Raw genomic sequence first — 14,134 nt, 5'->3', positions numbered from 1 at the left:
AGAGTTGTGTTTTGAGACTATTGAAAGAAGCACCAGGGAATTTCACGTTGAAGGTCCTCAATTTTACTGCCTTTTAAACTAAGGTGCTCTGAACCTTTGACTTGAGGCTTCACATACACGCATTCTTGTTTTATGTTAGTAGCCACAAGCACATTAAAATGAACTATATAATATATATAATAAAAATATAATTAATATATATAATCTAGTTCACGGAGCAATCATTTCACTGCGAAAGAGCAAGTGTTAACCTGCCACAATCCTCCTTTCTTTGAGGTCTATATGAGCCTCAGAGCACTACCAGAGAGGAGCTTTAAGGTAGCAAAGTACTAGTGAATTGCCATGTTGATGGCACCATTCTGGAGCTCAGCATGCCCAGCATCAGCTTTCAGCTCTGACACCTTAGGTGTATGAGCAGGATGCTTTCACTTTGGGAGCTGGATAAGGCTTGGAGCAAGCTGGTCTAGTGGAAGGCATCCCTGTCCGTGGCAGGGTTTGGAACTGGATGAGCTTTCAGGTCCCTTCCAACCCAAACCAGACTGTGGTGCTGTGATTGGCGATGTGCCGGAATGATGCTGTGGGTCCCCTTTACCTCAGGGCATGAAAGAACACCACTATAGAGGGAAGTGAACTTGAAGTGAGCCTGAAGCAGCAAAGGGAATGCACTGGGGTTGAGAGCTGATGGAGAACTGCAGCCCCAAGAGGCAGGTGAAGGGCACCCAGCAGCGGGGCCATGGCTCTGCCCTGCCATCCAGCCCGAGTACGTGACACACGGACCATGCAAGCAAAGCCACAGAGACCTCTTTTTGGGGAACTACCTCGAAGCCTTAAGCAACACACGAGTGTGTCATGAAAGGGACTGGAACTGGGTGAAACAGGGCCATTTCACAACGCAGGTCAGGCTATAAGAGACGCTGCGCGTGGGACCAGCCCCACTGCAGCCCCAGAGGATCCAGGCTCCTTCATCAAGATGAGCAAGGCAAGTCCAATGGGAATGTGTGGGCATTTAAGGTCTCCCTGCTCTTTTCTAGGTGCTGGTAGGACCATTGAGGGTGCTGCTGGCAGAGGATGACCATCTCAACTCAGGCTCATTGGAGCTAAACCCACAAGGTCTCCTCCTGGAGGAGGTTCCCCATGGCACAATCAAGCCATTGAAGAGGCTCCTGGACATCAGACCTCATTCTCTGTATCTCTACAGAGGTCTCTGCAGTGCCACCAGCTCCTTTGGGGGGCCTTGCTCCACCAGTGCCTGTCTTAGAGAAGGCACTTGTTTTTGGGGGGTGGAAATGGGATCTCAGCTAGAATCTGTGGTTGCACATCCCGGAGCAGACACAGACAAAGGCTGCCGCTCCCTTTGGCTTGTAGAGAGGAGAGAATTCAAACCAAACGGCTCTAATTCATCACCAAAACAGAAGGATGAACAAAAGCAGGCTGTGACCTCAGCGGGTGTGAAGCTTGCATCAGGCTTCCTGTGATCCTCTGATTCCCTATCTCTTGTGGCTCCGGATGTTATTCAGTGTCATGGTTTCTCTTCCAGACCTCCCAGGCCCAGGAGCCCCTCTCCCAGTTGGAGAAGTCCATGGATGTCATCATTGATGTCTTCCACCAGTACTCGAGACGGGAGGGGGACAGAGACACCCTGACCAAGACGGAGCTGAAGCTCCTCATTGAGAAGCAGCTTGCCAACTACCTGAAGGTGAGTGGAGGCAAAGCAGGGCTTCTGGTGGCCCATGGAGGGAGGGAGCTGGGCAGGACCCCATTGCCTGAATAGGATCTCCATTCACTCCCTTCCCACTGTTCTCCTGCCTGGACCCTCCTTGTAGGGCTGCCACCTTCCAAACATGCTCCATAAAGCCAGATGAAGGAAACCCAACCGTGTCTGCGTGAACCTATGGGCAGATACGGACCCTCATCACCTTGCCTGGGAAAATCAGGGCTTCTGTTGGCATCCAGGAGCAAGGGTATCAGAAATAGCAGCCCAAAAGTGCAATTTTGATCACTCTTTGTTAAAGCAGAAGGCAAAGTGGGTTTAAGCCAACTGAAGGGGAGGTTTGTGGCAGCCATAACCTTCATAGGGCTCCTCATTGCCCGGTATCCTCGCACTGATGTTGCCCTGTTGCTCTCCAACCTTCTTGTTGTACCCCAAGCAACAGGTGATGGTGATGGCACCAGGATGGAACCACTCTCAGCACCAGGTTCTTGGGGACCTGACCCCTGTGAGGGTCCCAGCAAGAGGCTTGAGTTGTGGACTTTGCCCTCACCCTGCCCCTTCCTTTGCAGCACGTGAAAAGCAAGGCCACCATTGACGAGATCATGAAGGACCTCGATATGAACAAGGATGCGCAGCTCAGCTTCAGCGAGGTGATGCTGCTCATCACCCGTGTGACCATTGCCACCCATGAGCATCTCCACGACGTCGAGAACCAGCAGCAGCAGCACAAGCACCAGCACCAGCAACAACACCACCACTGAGGTGGGCTGTGGTCTATGGCCAAAGGCACCCAAGGGGTGCTTGTCACCCCTGGCTTTCTCCCCCCCCATCCATCCTTCCCTTCCCGTCTCCCTCCATCCCTCCCCTTCAAGTGTGATGGTTTTGCTGCCAAATAAAGATGAGGTTTGTGAGGCTCTTGTGTGTGTTTGCATGGGTTTTCCTTGAGGTCCTGCACCCTGCTCTCTCCCGGCATGGCTTTCAATGGACCTTGGAGCCAGGCTGTAGGTGGACATTGGGAAGAGCAGGGTTCGTTGCTCACTATGTTTCTCACATCATTGCTCTGAAGCTCAGGCTGTATGAATTGACAGGTCTTTCCATTTCCAACTAGGAAAACAAGCCTGTTTTGGCCTGAAAACACCCTGTGCATCTCCTAAGAGTGAGCTGCAAAGAGCTGGAAGGATGGAGAAGGGTGGAAGAATGCTCTTCCCTGGAGGACCACCCTTTTTTAGGGCACTTATGTTTTGCATGAGGCTGGAAGGGAGCTGGGGGTGGATGTGCTCAGTTCTAGTGCAGCAGCCAGCAGCAGGGTCCAGTTCCTTGTGGGCAAGAGCTGAGACCAACCTCAACTCCTCACTCAGAGCATCCCCATCAGAGGAGTTTGGTATTGAGATGCTTTCAGTGTGGGCCTTGTGCTGTCTGTGCTTAGAGCCTGGTACTGATTTGCAAGCGTCCTGTAGAGGATGGGGAAAAGGAACATTGGTGATGTCCTAAGGCTCTGAAATCGCCCTGCTCCGGGAAGGAACCTGCCATGAGCTTCCCCAAAGCAGCAGCCCTGAAGCAACCCCTTTGGTTGACACAAGGCAGCCGCAGGTTTGCTTCACCACCGCCGGCCAGGTTGCTTCAGCTTCCTTTGGAGTTGGTTTTGACATCTTGAGGTCTCAAGCACCTTCAGACCTCTGATCTCTTCAGCAGGGGCTGGAGCTGTAGGATAAGGGGTGATGGGTTCAAACTGAAACAGTGGGAGTTTGGGCTGGAGGTAAGGATGCCCTTTACTGTGAGGGTGGTGGGACACTGGAATGGGTTGAATGGAGAAGCTGTGGCTGCCCCATCCCTGGCAGTACTCAAGGCCAGGCTGGATGGGGCTTGGAGCAACCTGCTCTAGCCAAAGGGGTCCCTGCCCGTGGCAGGGGTTGGAACTGGATGACCTTGAGGTCCTTTCCAACCCAAGCCAGTCTATGGTTCTATCTGCAGCCCTCAGATTCCACTCAGCTCTGCCTGAGCCTGCCCAGGGTGGCAGATCCCTACTGGAAGCAGATCCTGCACTTCAACATGGGTGATGCACCCGATCCTGCAGCACTTCAGGGGCTCTGAAGCAGGTAAGAGCCTCACAGCCAAGGGAGAGAGTGGAGCTGGTTCATTGCCACCACCCTGCCAGGGCAGAAAAGCATCACCTCCAGGAACAGGGCTGGCCCATAGGAGCAAGGCAGGAACCAGTTTCAAAGCTTATGGGGTTGATGCAACAGGATGTTTGCCAACACAGCATGGACTTTGTGCTCTCTTGAGCAGGGTGCAGGACTCCTGTTGTGTCACACAGTGGGGTGATGGACCACCAGGCCAGAGGAAGCAACCACCACACTGAGTGCACAGGGACACCAGTGCAGGGCTGTGAGCAAGCAGAGCGTCCTCCTGTGATAGCAGAGCTGTCCCCGGATCTGCACACATCCCTTTCATCCCAACAGAGCCTGCAGGTCCTGAGCAGAGAGGATGCCAAAGTGACACAAAGAAGCATCATGGAAGAGTTTGGGTTGGAAAGGACCTTAAAGCTCATCCAGGTCCAACCCCTGCCATGGGCAGGGACCCCTTCCAGTAGAGCAGCTTGCTCCAAGTCCCATCCAACCTGGCCTTGAACACTGCCAGGGATGGGGATGCTCCATCAGCTCCACATCCCTCTTGTGCTGCTGCTCCAGAGCTGGATGCAGGATGCAGGGGCTGTCTCAAGGCAATATCTCAATGAGACAGCCCTGCTTGGCCCCATCGCATCCCCATCCCTGTAGACCTGGTGCACCCAGAAGCATCTCAGTGCTTCACTGACATCGTTGCTGTTGTGACACAGGCACAGAGCTGGTGCTGAGTCCGATGCCCTGGTGCTGGGGAACCATCCCCTGCCTGCAGCAAGCAGCTCTTTGAAAGGCAAATAACACAGGGCAGGCTCCCAGCTTCGTTTCAGCTCCTCAGCTTAGCAACAGCCAGTGCCAAAGGTGCTTTGCTCGGTGCTGCGCAGACCAGGCGCGGCTCAAAGGTCTATTTTTACCTTTGAAGACCAAGTCCTCACTTTGTACCTTATTTCCCTGCTGTTTCCCTGTGTTAGAGACACCCAAGGCAGGCACTTGTTGAGGTTTAACCCCAGCTGGCAACGAAGCAGCTAAATCGGGTGCAAAACCGGATTTTCCAGTGCTCCTACATTGGAATGCTCTGCTGTTGATTCAGCCTGGGGGGTTGTTTAACCTGCCAGACACGATGCTGATCTCAGACACAAAGAGGAGGAGAAAACAGGGCCATGGACAAGCTCTGGGAGCTCCATGTGGGGCTGCGCTGTGCAGGGAGATGGGGGGACGCAGCTATGAGCGGTCCATCGTTGTGACCCCCCGAGCCTCACTGGTTGGGGTACACGTTTCACAACAGGAGTGCTTTGATGCCCTGGAGAAGGGCTGGGGTGTTTCCCAACAGGGACCATCTGCTGGGTTGCAGAATTCTTGTAGCAACTTCAGGAAATGGCATTTTGAGTCATTTTTAGCCTCCTGGAGAGCAAGGAGAGGTTACAGGGGTGGGATGGGTCAGGGGGTTCCAAAGAGTGATGGTGCCTGGACCATCGGATGTGCCCACCAGGCAACAGGGAGGAGAGCCTAAGGTGACCATGGAGCCTGGCCATTGCTGAGGGTCACAGGAGCATGGTGGAGCCCTGTCTCCTCTCATGGGGAGCTTCCCTGTGTAGCTGTGCCTGTGAGCAATGCAGCAATGGCCCCAAGGCTGACAGCACTGGGCAAGCATCCACTTGCTGGCTGGAAAGGGAAGGAGCAGGAAGCAGACATCAGGATGCAGCCAGATAGACACAGAAAGAGCTGGTTGGAGGTGACTGGGATTGGTTGTGCCCCGAGGAGCTGGTTGGTTGCAAAACTCTTTCAAAAGAGCCATTTACGGGCAAGCAGCTGGTTGATGCGGGAAGAGGGCACGGCAGGGTTGGTCACCATGGGCTTTGCTGTGTTCAGCCCAGGATCATGGTGAGGCAGGAGCTGGGCCTGGAGAAGAGAAGGCTCTGAGGGGATCTGATCCATGTGAACGAGTACCTTAAGGATTGAGCCAGGCTGGTTCTGGTTGCTAGATGTGGTTTTAGCTTGGGAAGCCATGGGATGCACTCTGATCTCCTTTGAGCATCACCAGAGCAGTGATGCTCCAGCTGCCACCCAGCACATGCAGCCCCTGCAGGAGCTTTCTCCATCCTCGGAGCCACAAGGTAAAGGGTTTTCCAAGCCTTTATCTCAAGCCAAAAAGCACCTGTATATGTCTCAGCCATAGCAAACAGCTACAAACTGCTCAGCAAGCACTACCTTGGTCCTTGGGGTGGTGGTACCCAAGCATTCATTGAGGAGAAGAGCTGGATTACACCATATTTAGTACCCAGAAAAGTTTCAGTTGGTGCTGGAAGACATCTCCCTGGTGGCTTACCCAGGGACAAGATCCTTGTGCCCTGCAGGAGCTCATTGGGGATTTGGTGAGATGGAGTCCATTGGGCATCTCATCTTGGCTGGGTAGCAAGTGATGGAGCAGGGCTGGGAAGGGAGCACTCCAGGTCACTTTTCTGTGTGGGAAAACTCTGAGAGTTTCCATTGGGATTTAGGGGGAGAAAACCCAAAATCTTGGAATTTCCTATGGAGCAGAAGCTCTGCATACAGATACTAATAAAACAGCTTGTTCTTGTGGTAAGGGCTGTCCCCTGTTGTGAACTCCTGTTGTCATGGGTATTAATGCTCAGAGGCGATTGCGCATCCCGAGAATGCACTTGGCACAGCCAAGGGGGAAAAAGCTGCATGAGGAGAGCAAACAGGAGGTGCTTCCTCAAGCTGGGCTGGCTCTGCTCTCCCCAGCCCATGCACAACACTTCCTCTGCCTGGAGAACCTCTAATACACCTCCTTCGTGTTGCAGGTGATGAGTAAAACCCTCGTGGAGCTCAGGCAGTGTCTTGTGCTGCTCTTCTGCCCATTAACACCTTCCTAGCCCATCAGCTTGGCTCAGACACTGAGCAGCGCAGTTCCTGCCCACTCACGTCTCACCCTCTTCCTTTATGGGCTTTTCGGGTACCTCATGTGGGTATTTAGCTCCAGCAGGACCACGCATTCTCTGCAGTGGTGCCCATTAGATGGGTACAAAAGGGAGAGCTGAGCTAGGATCTCAATGAACACCAAGTGATACTTTATTGTCTCACAAGCATGAGTGATCCAAGCAGACAGAAAGCAAGAAGAGCCCAACTCCTACAAGCCACCCCCTCCCAGTCTTCATGGAGGCTCAATCCTTGTCTGGTGTGCAGCGGTCATCCTTGTGGATGATGCGATGGGCATCATCGGTCACCTTGGCCAAGACGATGGTGAACTCCTCGAAGCTCAGGTCCTTGTCCTTGTTTATATCAGTCTCTTGGAAGAGCTTATTCAGGTAGTCAGAACGGTTCCTGTTCTGAAATTGGGCAGCAGGACATGTGTCAGAATACCCCCACCCTGGGCTGCACACCCCCCTGATGGAAACCAGCTTTGCTGTTCCATGATCCTGAAAGCTGCAGGATCACTGTGACTCTCTCCTACCTTGCATTTAGCCCCTAGATAAAGCCCTAGATGGACATAGAGCTCTTTCCAAGCTCTATACCCCCACAACATCAGGAGGAATAGGCACCTGCAGCACATGGACAAGCTGCGTCTGTGGACCACAGCCGTGATGGGAACTGCACCCCATTCCCCAGGGAGCATCCTTGGAGGCAACCTCAGCCTCATCCCACTGCAGCCTCCCAAGGAGAGCACAACACAGCTCCTGAACACTCACACAAGCTTGCAGGAAGGTCGGTGTCTGCTCAGTCATCAGCGTCTTGAAGTCATTGAAGTTGAGGAGGTCGAGCTTGCCCTCCCGGATGCTGTAGCGGTGGTAGACATCCACGATGGTTTTCAGGGCCTGATCCAAAGAGCAGTTTCCAGGGAACTGCCGAGTCTCAGGAGAGGTGTTCTTGGGCTGGGTGCTCACAGACATGGTTGAGGTCCTGAGAAACTGTGTGGAGAAACCCCCAAGCCGTGAGATGCATCCAAAACCCCATGGCATGACCTTGACCAGCACCACAGGTGCCCCAAGGGATCTGCACCAGGAGCACGGCAATAAGTGGGTTTAGGAGTATCACCGTTTCACAGCATCACCCAAAACACCTCTACTTTTAGGTTCAGCCAAGGAGCAACTCATTCTTCCCAACCTGAAGGCATTTGTCAGGCACATCAGACAAACCCATGAGGCTGCAGTCATGTATCCTCATCATGCTACAGGCAGGGACAATGACTTTAAGGCAGGGAGCTTGGTTCAGGTACAGGCTCCATTGCAACCTCAGCCTCATCTCCTCCTCATCTCCCTCTGAATCTCTTTGCCCATGGAGACAAATACACCTCCACTAAGGGTGGCATGGAAATGCCATTCATTTATACTTATCTTGTAGCCAAAACCAACCTCCTACCCTGTCCAAATAAAAAACCATCACCCTGGACTGAAACAGGCATGGAATGACATCCCATACTCCAAATCACTTCTCCCCTCACCTTCTTTCCTGCAAGAGCCACCGCAGTGTTACTTACCCTTATCTCCAAAGAGGCTTTGCAGAGGATGGATCTGTCGCAGTGATCCGAGAGCCTCTGCAGACCTTTTATATCTGTTTGAGGTCCTCTTTCATCAGAGGTAGTGACACACCTGCGGCAAGCATCAGCTTGAGTTAACATTTCCCAGACCTGGAAATTGCAAGGTGGGAACTTATGAACCCTTCCCCACCTCATACCTCTGCACCTTGTTCCTGGTTGCACCCACCAGCCTGGGGAAATGTTGTCCTTCCACCCCACCATCGCCTCCGACAGGGCTGAGCCGTTCCTGTCTTGGGCAAAGAATGGGGGCAACACTGGACGTGCCCTCTCCAGGAGCACAAAGGGCAAGTCCAAGGCTTTACAAGCCCCACAATGCGCTGTGTAGATGAACTGCTTCATAGAGACGTGGTTGACTTTGTCCCTTGATTGGTTTTAACTTGATCTCTCTGTTTTCTACCACAAATAATTGGTTGGGCACAAGCAAAGGCAAAGGCAACATCTACCGGGTTGTTTTCCAGTGTATTTGCCATTGCTTTCTGTTTTCACATCACTTGGACCAGACCTTTCCTCTTGCTCCAGCAACTTGGGGGAGAAAGAAGAATATCTGAGGTCTTTTAGGGTCTTCAGTGGCTACAGCGTTGAGTAGCAAGCGTTGTGCAATGGTCACCTCTGCCACCCATCTTGCGTTAGCAGAACAGGTACTAGAAGAATGAAGGAACTGTAAAACAATGTAAGAATAAGGTGGTAGGTGCCAGGAAGAGGGTAGGGACAGCAAAACAAAAGGGTCACCATTCCTGTTTGAGGATGCTTCTTGCGTGTCTCAGGGCCAGTACCAAGAGCTGTTGCATGAGGTCTATTTTGGGAGCCCTGACTCACTTAACGGCTTTCTACTCATTAGGGACTGCCAGGAACCCAAAGCTGTGTCCTCATTCCCTTTGCAAGTCCCTCCTGCCTTTGCCCTGTGCACTTGCAGAGTCCTCACATGGACAGACCCATGGGCTTCGCATTCCCATCTTTGCCAGCCATGTTCCTCAAAACCCATCAGGGGATGCAGCTCATGATGCCCAGCCCCAGAAGGGGAAGGGTACCCGGGGGGCCCTGGAATAGCATCCACCTCTGGGCTGCAAGAGTGTGATCACTTGTGTCACTGAGTACACAATAACCCACACACTACCCCCGTGCTTCTCTTCATGGCAGGGGGGTTGGAACTGGATGATCTTAAGGTCCTTTCCAACCCAACCCATTCTAAGATTCTATGTTCCACGTGGGACAAGCTGCTGCTTTCAGCTGACATTGGAGGTGTTGGAGCCTTGCAAGGGTTTCCCACTCAATGCGCAGTCAGGTAACAGAAGCATCCAGCTTTATGGTGCAGGGATACCCCCAGCAACCCAGAGCCCCTCAGCCTCGTCCTCTGCTCGGTCAGGGCTTGCAGGGTAAGCTCTGGTTGCTCTGCAGGTTCCAAAAGCATTGAACCCCCAGGATGCTGCTCCCCCAGCTCCAGAGCTGGCTTTTGGGAACCACTTGGGGACTTCATCCCTGGCACATCCTGAAGCTAAAACAGAGAGGGGCTGGGAGAGCCAAGGCTGAGGATGCTCTCTCGCAGGAGCTTCCACTGTGATGGGGTTCTAAGCACCCCACTGTCCGCTGAGGCTAAGGGTGCTGGGGCCAACCACTCTGTGTAGGGACCTTGCTGAGCCTCACAAAGGCAGTGGGAACACATTGGGGTTGTGACATGCTTTAGGACAGGGACCCTGTGCAGCTCATTGGGACCCAGCAGTGCTGTTGTCCTGGAGGCTGAGATCCCTCCACGCCACCTTCCCTTCCCATTCCCATTGCTTCTTCAGTTCAACCTGCATTAAACCCCTCAGATTTAACCCTTTGATGCGTGTTGCATCCTGGAGATAAGACACATAATACAGATGCATTTGGTGCTTGAAGAAAGACATTTTATTTCAATGACATAGGTAGAAGCAAACGATAAAGCTTTGGTTACAGGTTTGCCTGTGCTGGAGGGCAAATGGAAGGGATAATGCTGCTGGAAAAGCATAATCCCATGGGCTCAGACATAGGAAGCACTTCACTTTCTGGGACCGTGGCCGTGGTCATGGCCATGATCATGCCCGTGGTCATGGCCATGGCCGGCACCGTGATGGTGGTCGTGTCTCCCATGGGACCTATTGTGGGCATCAATGACGACAAGATTCAGCGTGGTCAGGAACTCGGTGAACTTGAGGCGACCGTCGTGGTTGCGGTCTGCTTTGGCAAAGAGGTTGCTGATGTACTCATCAATGGACACGTTGGGCTGCAGCGTGACAAACATGGACAGAGTCAGGAAAACCCCAGGGGCAAAAGAGCTTTGGGAGCTCCCAGCCACCCCCATGCCCCAAGGAGGCCACTTTGAAGACCTGAAGCCTGGCCTGTGCTTGGCTCTTACCGGTTTGGTGTTCTGGAGGAAGGGCTTGGCAGTCTCCGTCAGCAGCTGGGAGAACTCCGGCTTGTCCAGGTAGTCATCGATGGGGTTCTTGATGGCGTACTGGTGGTAGATGTTGATGGCGCACTCCAAGGCGAGCTCCAGGTCGGTTTTCATCTTGCTAGGAAGAGAAAGACAGCAAAACATCAAACCCCATCAGAGCCCACTCATCCCAGCGGCACCCCCAGCAGCATGGGTACTGGAGCCGCCATAGGCACGGACCTACTTACCTGGGGCTGATGTCTACGGGCAGTGCTGCACGGGATGGAGCAGGAGGAGCAGTGATGCTGCGGTGCAGGGGAGGGCTCTTTTATACCCTCCCTGAGCTCGGATTTGTGACACCCTCCCATTCCCTTTGGGGTGATAACCTCGGGAATTGTGCAAGGCCACGCAGCACGCCCAGGCAGCAATTTCTTGCTCCAGGAACTGGTTGCTCCCCATGTCAATGAGGGAGGGGAAGCACCGAAACAAGGGGATGCCGAAAGAGAACATTGGGGCTGTTCAGCCTGGAGAAGAGAATCTGCGTGGGGACCTCAGAGCAGCTTCCAGCGTCTGAAGGGGGCTACAAGGATGCTGGAGAGGGGCCTTCTTCAGGGACTACAGTGATAGGTGAAGGGCTGATGGGTTCAAACTGAAACTGGGGATTTAGGTTGGATATAAGCAAGTTCTTCTCTGGGAGGGTGGTGGGACACTGGAATGGGTTGAAGGGAGAAGCTGTGGCTGCCCCATCCCTGGCAGTGTTCAAGGCCAGGTTGGACGGGGCTTGGAGCAACCTGCTCTAATGGAAGGGGTCCCTGCTTTGGAGCTGGATGAGCTTTAAGCTCCCTTCCAACCCAAACCATTCCATGATTTGCAGCACCATGGACTGGGGGCACTGCAGCAGCATTCCCAGGTCGTGGGGCATTCCGGCAGAGTTTGGGGGGGTCTTTGCAGAGATGATGGAAGAGGAATTGTTCAGCATCACACAGAAGGTGCTGGGTGAGGGTCTCCAATGGGGTAATGCTGTTACTTCCCAATGGGGAATGGTCTCCATCACTCCGTTATGTGCCCTGAAGAGGTTCAATTTGGCTTGGAGGTGTGATGTGTGTCCCCAGCATCCCACTGGCCAGCACATCCCCTCCGTAAAGAGGAGCAGTGATGCCTCCTGAATCATTTCCAACAGCAAACCAGGGAGCCAAGGGATTGCCAAATCCAGACACACCAAGTGCCAGGAACCCTCTTAGGAGGTGGCATTTCCTGGTAGCCGTAATTGCTGCCTGATGATAACCGAGGTCAGGGGCAATTCCTGCCTATTCCCACTGTCGGGCGGATGCTGCCAACATGTGGGAAACCCCATGGTGTTCCCAGTGCCTGGCACGCAGGGGCTGCTAAACCTGGTGTGTCTTGGGGTAAAGGGGTAAAGGAACCTGAGGATGCCCAAGCCCTCATGCCGAGTCTGTGCTTCATGGGTCTGGCACAAGAAAGCCGTCAAGGGTTTTAAAGGAGGCGGTGGTGAAACATCTCCCCATGAGCTCCTAATCTGGGTGTTGGAGGAACTGATGCCAGAACAAAGCTTGCCTTGCAAAGACTGAAACCAGGGGGCAGGTTGTGGGATGGAGACGGGCGCGTCCTGTCCAGGAAGGGGACCCACGCAGGGCATCAGCGAGACACGGGTGCACCATCGGTGATGGGACCTGTGTGGGGAGGTGTGAAGGGATGCGCCTCTGTGATGTGGGGAGGTGGGAGGAGATATGGCCATGGAGATCATCCTAAGGTCCTTTCCGACCCAAACTGTTCTATGCGTACACTGTGGGGCAGGAAAGAAGGGACAAGTGTGGGCTGTGGGTCCTCATGCTGCCATTGCTGCCCGACCTGCCATGGAAGCCACTTAAGGGAATGCTTAGGGCAGCTCCAGTGCCTAAAGGGGCTGCAGGAACCCTGGAGAGGGGCTTTGGACAAGGGATGCAGGGACAGGACAAGGGGAATGGCTTTAACCTGCCAGAGGGGAGACTGAGATGGGATCTTAGGCAGAAGCTCTTCCCTGGGAGGGTGGTGGGACACCGGGATGGGTTGAATGGAGAAGGTTTGGATGCCCCATCCCTGGCAGTGTTCAAGGGGGTTGGAAGTGGATGAGCTTAAATCTCCCTTCAACCCAACCCATTGTATGGATCCATTGTTCTACCCACACACCAATGGCTCCCGGCACATGCCCTGCCCTGGGGCCCACGCTCCGGTGCTCTGGGTGTTGGTATCTGCTCCATGGCTCAGTGCCCATGGGGCTGGGATGTCGGTGCCACAGGGAGGGAGCCAGCACAGCCCCGAGGGCAGAGCAGCAGGGCGGTGACAGGGTGCGGATGGATGCAGGCAGGATGGGATGCTGTGAGCAGAGCTTCAGACAGTCACAGGTCAGGCAGAAAAGAGCCAAGGGCTTGCGGGGGTTCCCTTTCACCAGTGCAGTGCAGCCCCATCCTCGGGTGTCCCAGTGAGCTGGAGGGATGGATGTGTGGTTCATTCCCTAGTATCCATGCTCGGGTGAGCACTGGATCTCAGAATCTGAGGTTCGTAGAACAGCCCCTTCACCCTCCATCTGGGGGAGCAGTGGGATGAGCTTCAACCCCGGTCTCCTGGCAAACCAGCCCTTGTAAAGATGAGGGTGCAGCGCCTGGGTGGGCAAGAACATCACCAGCACCCAACAGGATCCATCAGTGGGGACATGAGCACCCCCCCGGCAAGGGCAAGAGCAGTGCAGCCCATGAGGGTTTAACCTATTTGTGGTTCACAAATGACCAGGAACACAGCAACAAAGCTTTGTAATAGGAAAGGACAAAAAACTTTGCAAAGGTCCTTACAAAAGGACCCCAAAAGGCCCCCAGGGCCCCTCCTCACCCTGCCACTTGCCCAGCCCTATATCTGCATTCCTTCAGTGCATCGCTGCAGTTCATGGCCAGGGCACCCAGGAAGGTGAAGCCCTGCTAGAACTTCACTTCCTTGTCATTGTTATGGCCCAGGTCCATCCCAAGTCACAGCTCTGGGCAGCACAGGGATGTGGGGGGCATTGCTCCCTCTCCACGCAGCAGGATGCTCTGCAGCCCTTTACCTTGCCCTGGTGCCTGGGCAAAGCCCCTTCAGAGCCAGCTCAATGGGTCTGGCCCCAAGCAGATAAGAGGTTGCCCCACATCCCCCCATAGTGCTGCACTGGGATGCTGGAGCAAGCTGGGGCTGGTGCCTGCAGGTTGACTCATGGGGCGCATCCCAGACGTGGCTCCTGTCTGCCTCCACACACAGCCCCAGGGCTGGTGTGATGGGGGCAAGGGGGTGAAGCCTTTGGGGCATCTCCATTCACCAGTGCCTCTGGGAGCAGAGGGATGAAGGTGCCAGTG

At 54.1% G+C, this 14,134-nt stretch overlaps 3 protein-coding genes across 3 annotated transcripts; 1 reads left to right on the top strand and 2 right to left on the bottom strand.

Moving 5' to 3' along the window:
- Positions 1–1,486: 1,486 nt before the first annotated feature.
- Positions 1,487–2,615, top strand: LOC134170397 (protein MRP-126-like; the record flags this gene model as incomplete). The annotated part of the gene is made up of 2 exons (XM_062631760.1): positions 1,487–1,696; positions 2,281–2,615. Coding segments are annotated over 2 exons (402 nt in total), but the record flags the coding sequence as incomplete, so codon positions are not given.
- A 4,339-nt stretch (positions 2,616–6,954) lies between these two features.
- Positions 6,955–7,763, bottom strand: LOC134170413 (protein S100-A12-like). The gene is made up of 2 exons (XM_062631776.1): positions 7,518–7,763; positions 6,955–7,157 (listed from the first exon to the last, which is right to left on the bottom strand). Exons 1-2 carry the CDS (start codon positions 7,716–7,718, stop codon positions 6,993–6,995), a joined length of 366 nt encoding a protein of 121 aa, XP_062487760.1. The 5' UTR covers positions 7,719–7,763; the 3' UTR covers positions 6,955–6,992.
- Positions 7,764–10,229: 2,466 nt separating this feature from the next.
- Positions 10,230–11,108, bottom strand: LOC134170411 (protein S100-A9-like). The gene is made up of 3 exons (XM_062631775.1): positions 11,006–11,108; positions 10,740–10,896; positions 10,230–10,607 (listed from the first exon to the last, which is right to left on the bottom strand). The coding sequence occupies exons 2-3, from the start codon at positions 10,890–10,892 to the stop codon at positions 10,383–10,385; spliced, it is 378 nt and encodes a 125-aa protein (XP_062487759.1). The 5' UTR covers positions 10,893–10,896; positions 11,006–11,108; the 3' UTR covers positions 10,230–10,382.
- Between the last annotated feature and the right edge of the window lie 3,026 nt (positions 11,109–14,134).

This window comes from Pezoporus occidentalis, unplaced genomic scaffold (genome assembly GCF_034315485.1).
Source record: "Pezoporus occidentalis ecotype Australia unplaced genomic scaffold, CSIRO_AGI_Poc_V1 ctg373, whole genome shotgun sequence".
Lineage (NCBI taxonomy): Eukaryota > Metazoa > Chordata > Aves > Psittaciformes > Psittacidae > Pezoporus > Pezoporus occidentalis.
This window is presented reverse-complemented; position numbering and strand designations above follow the sequence as displayed.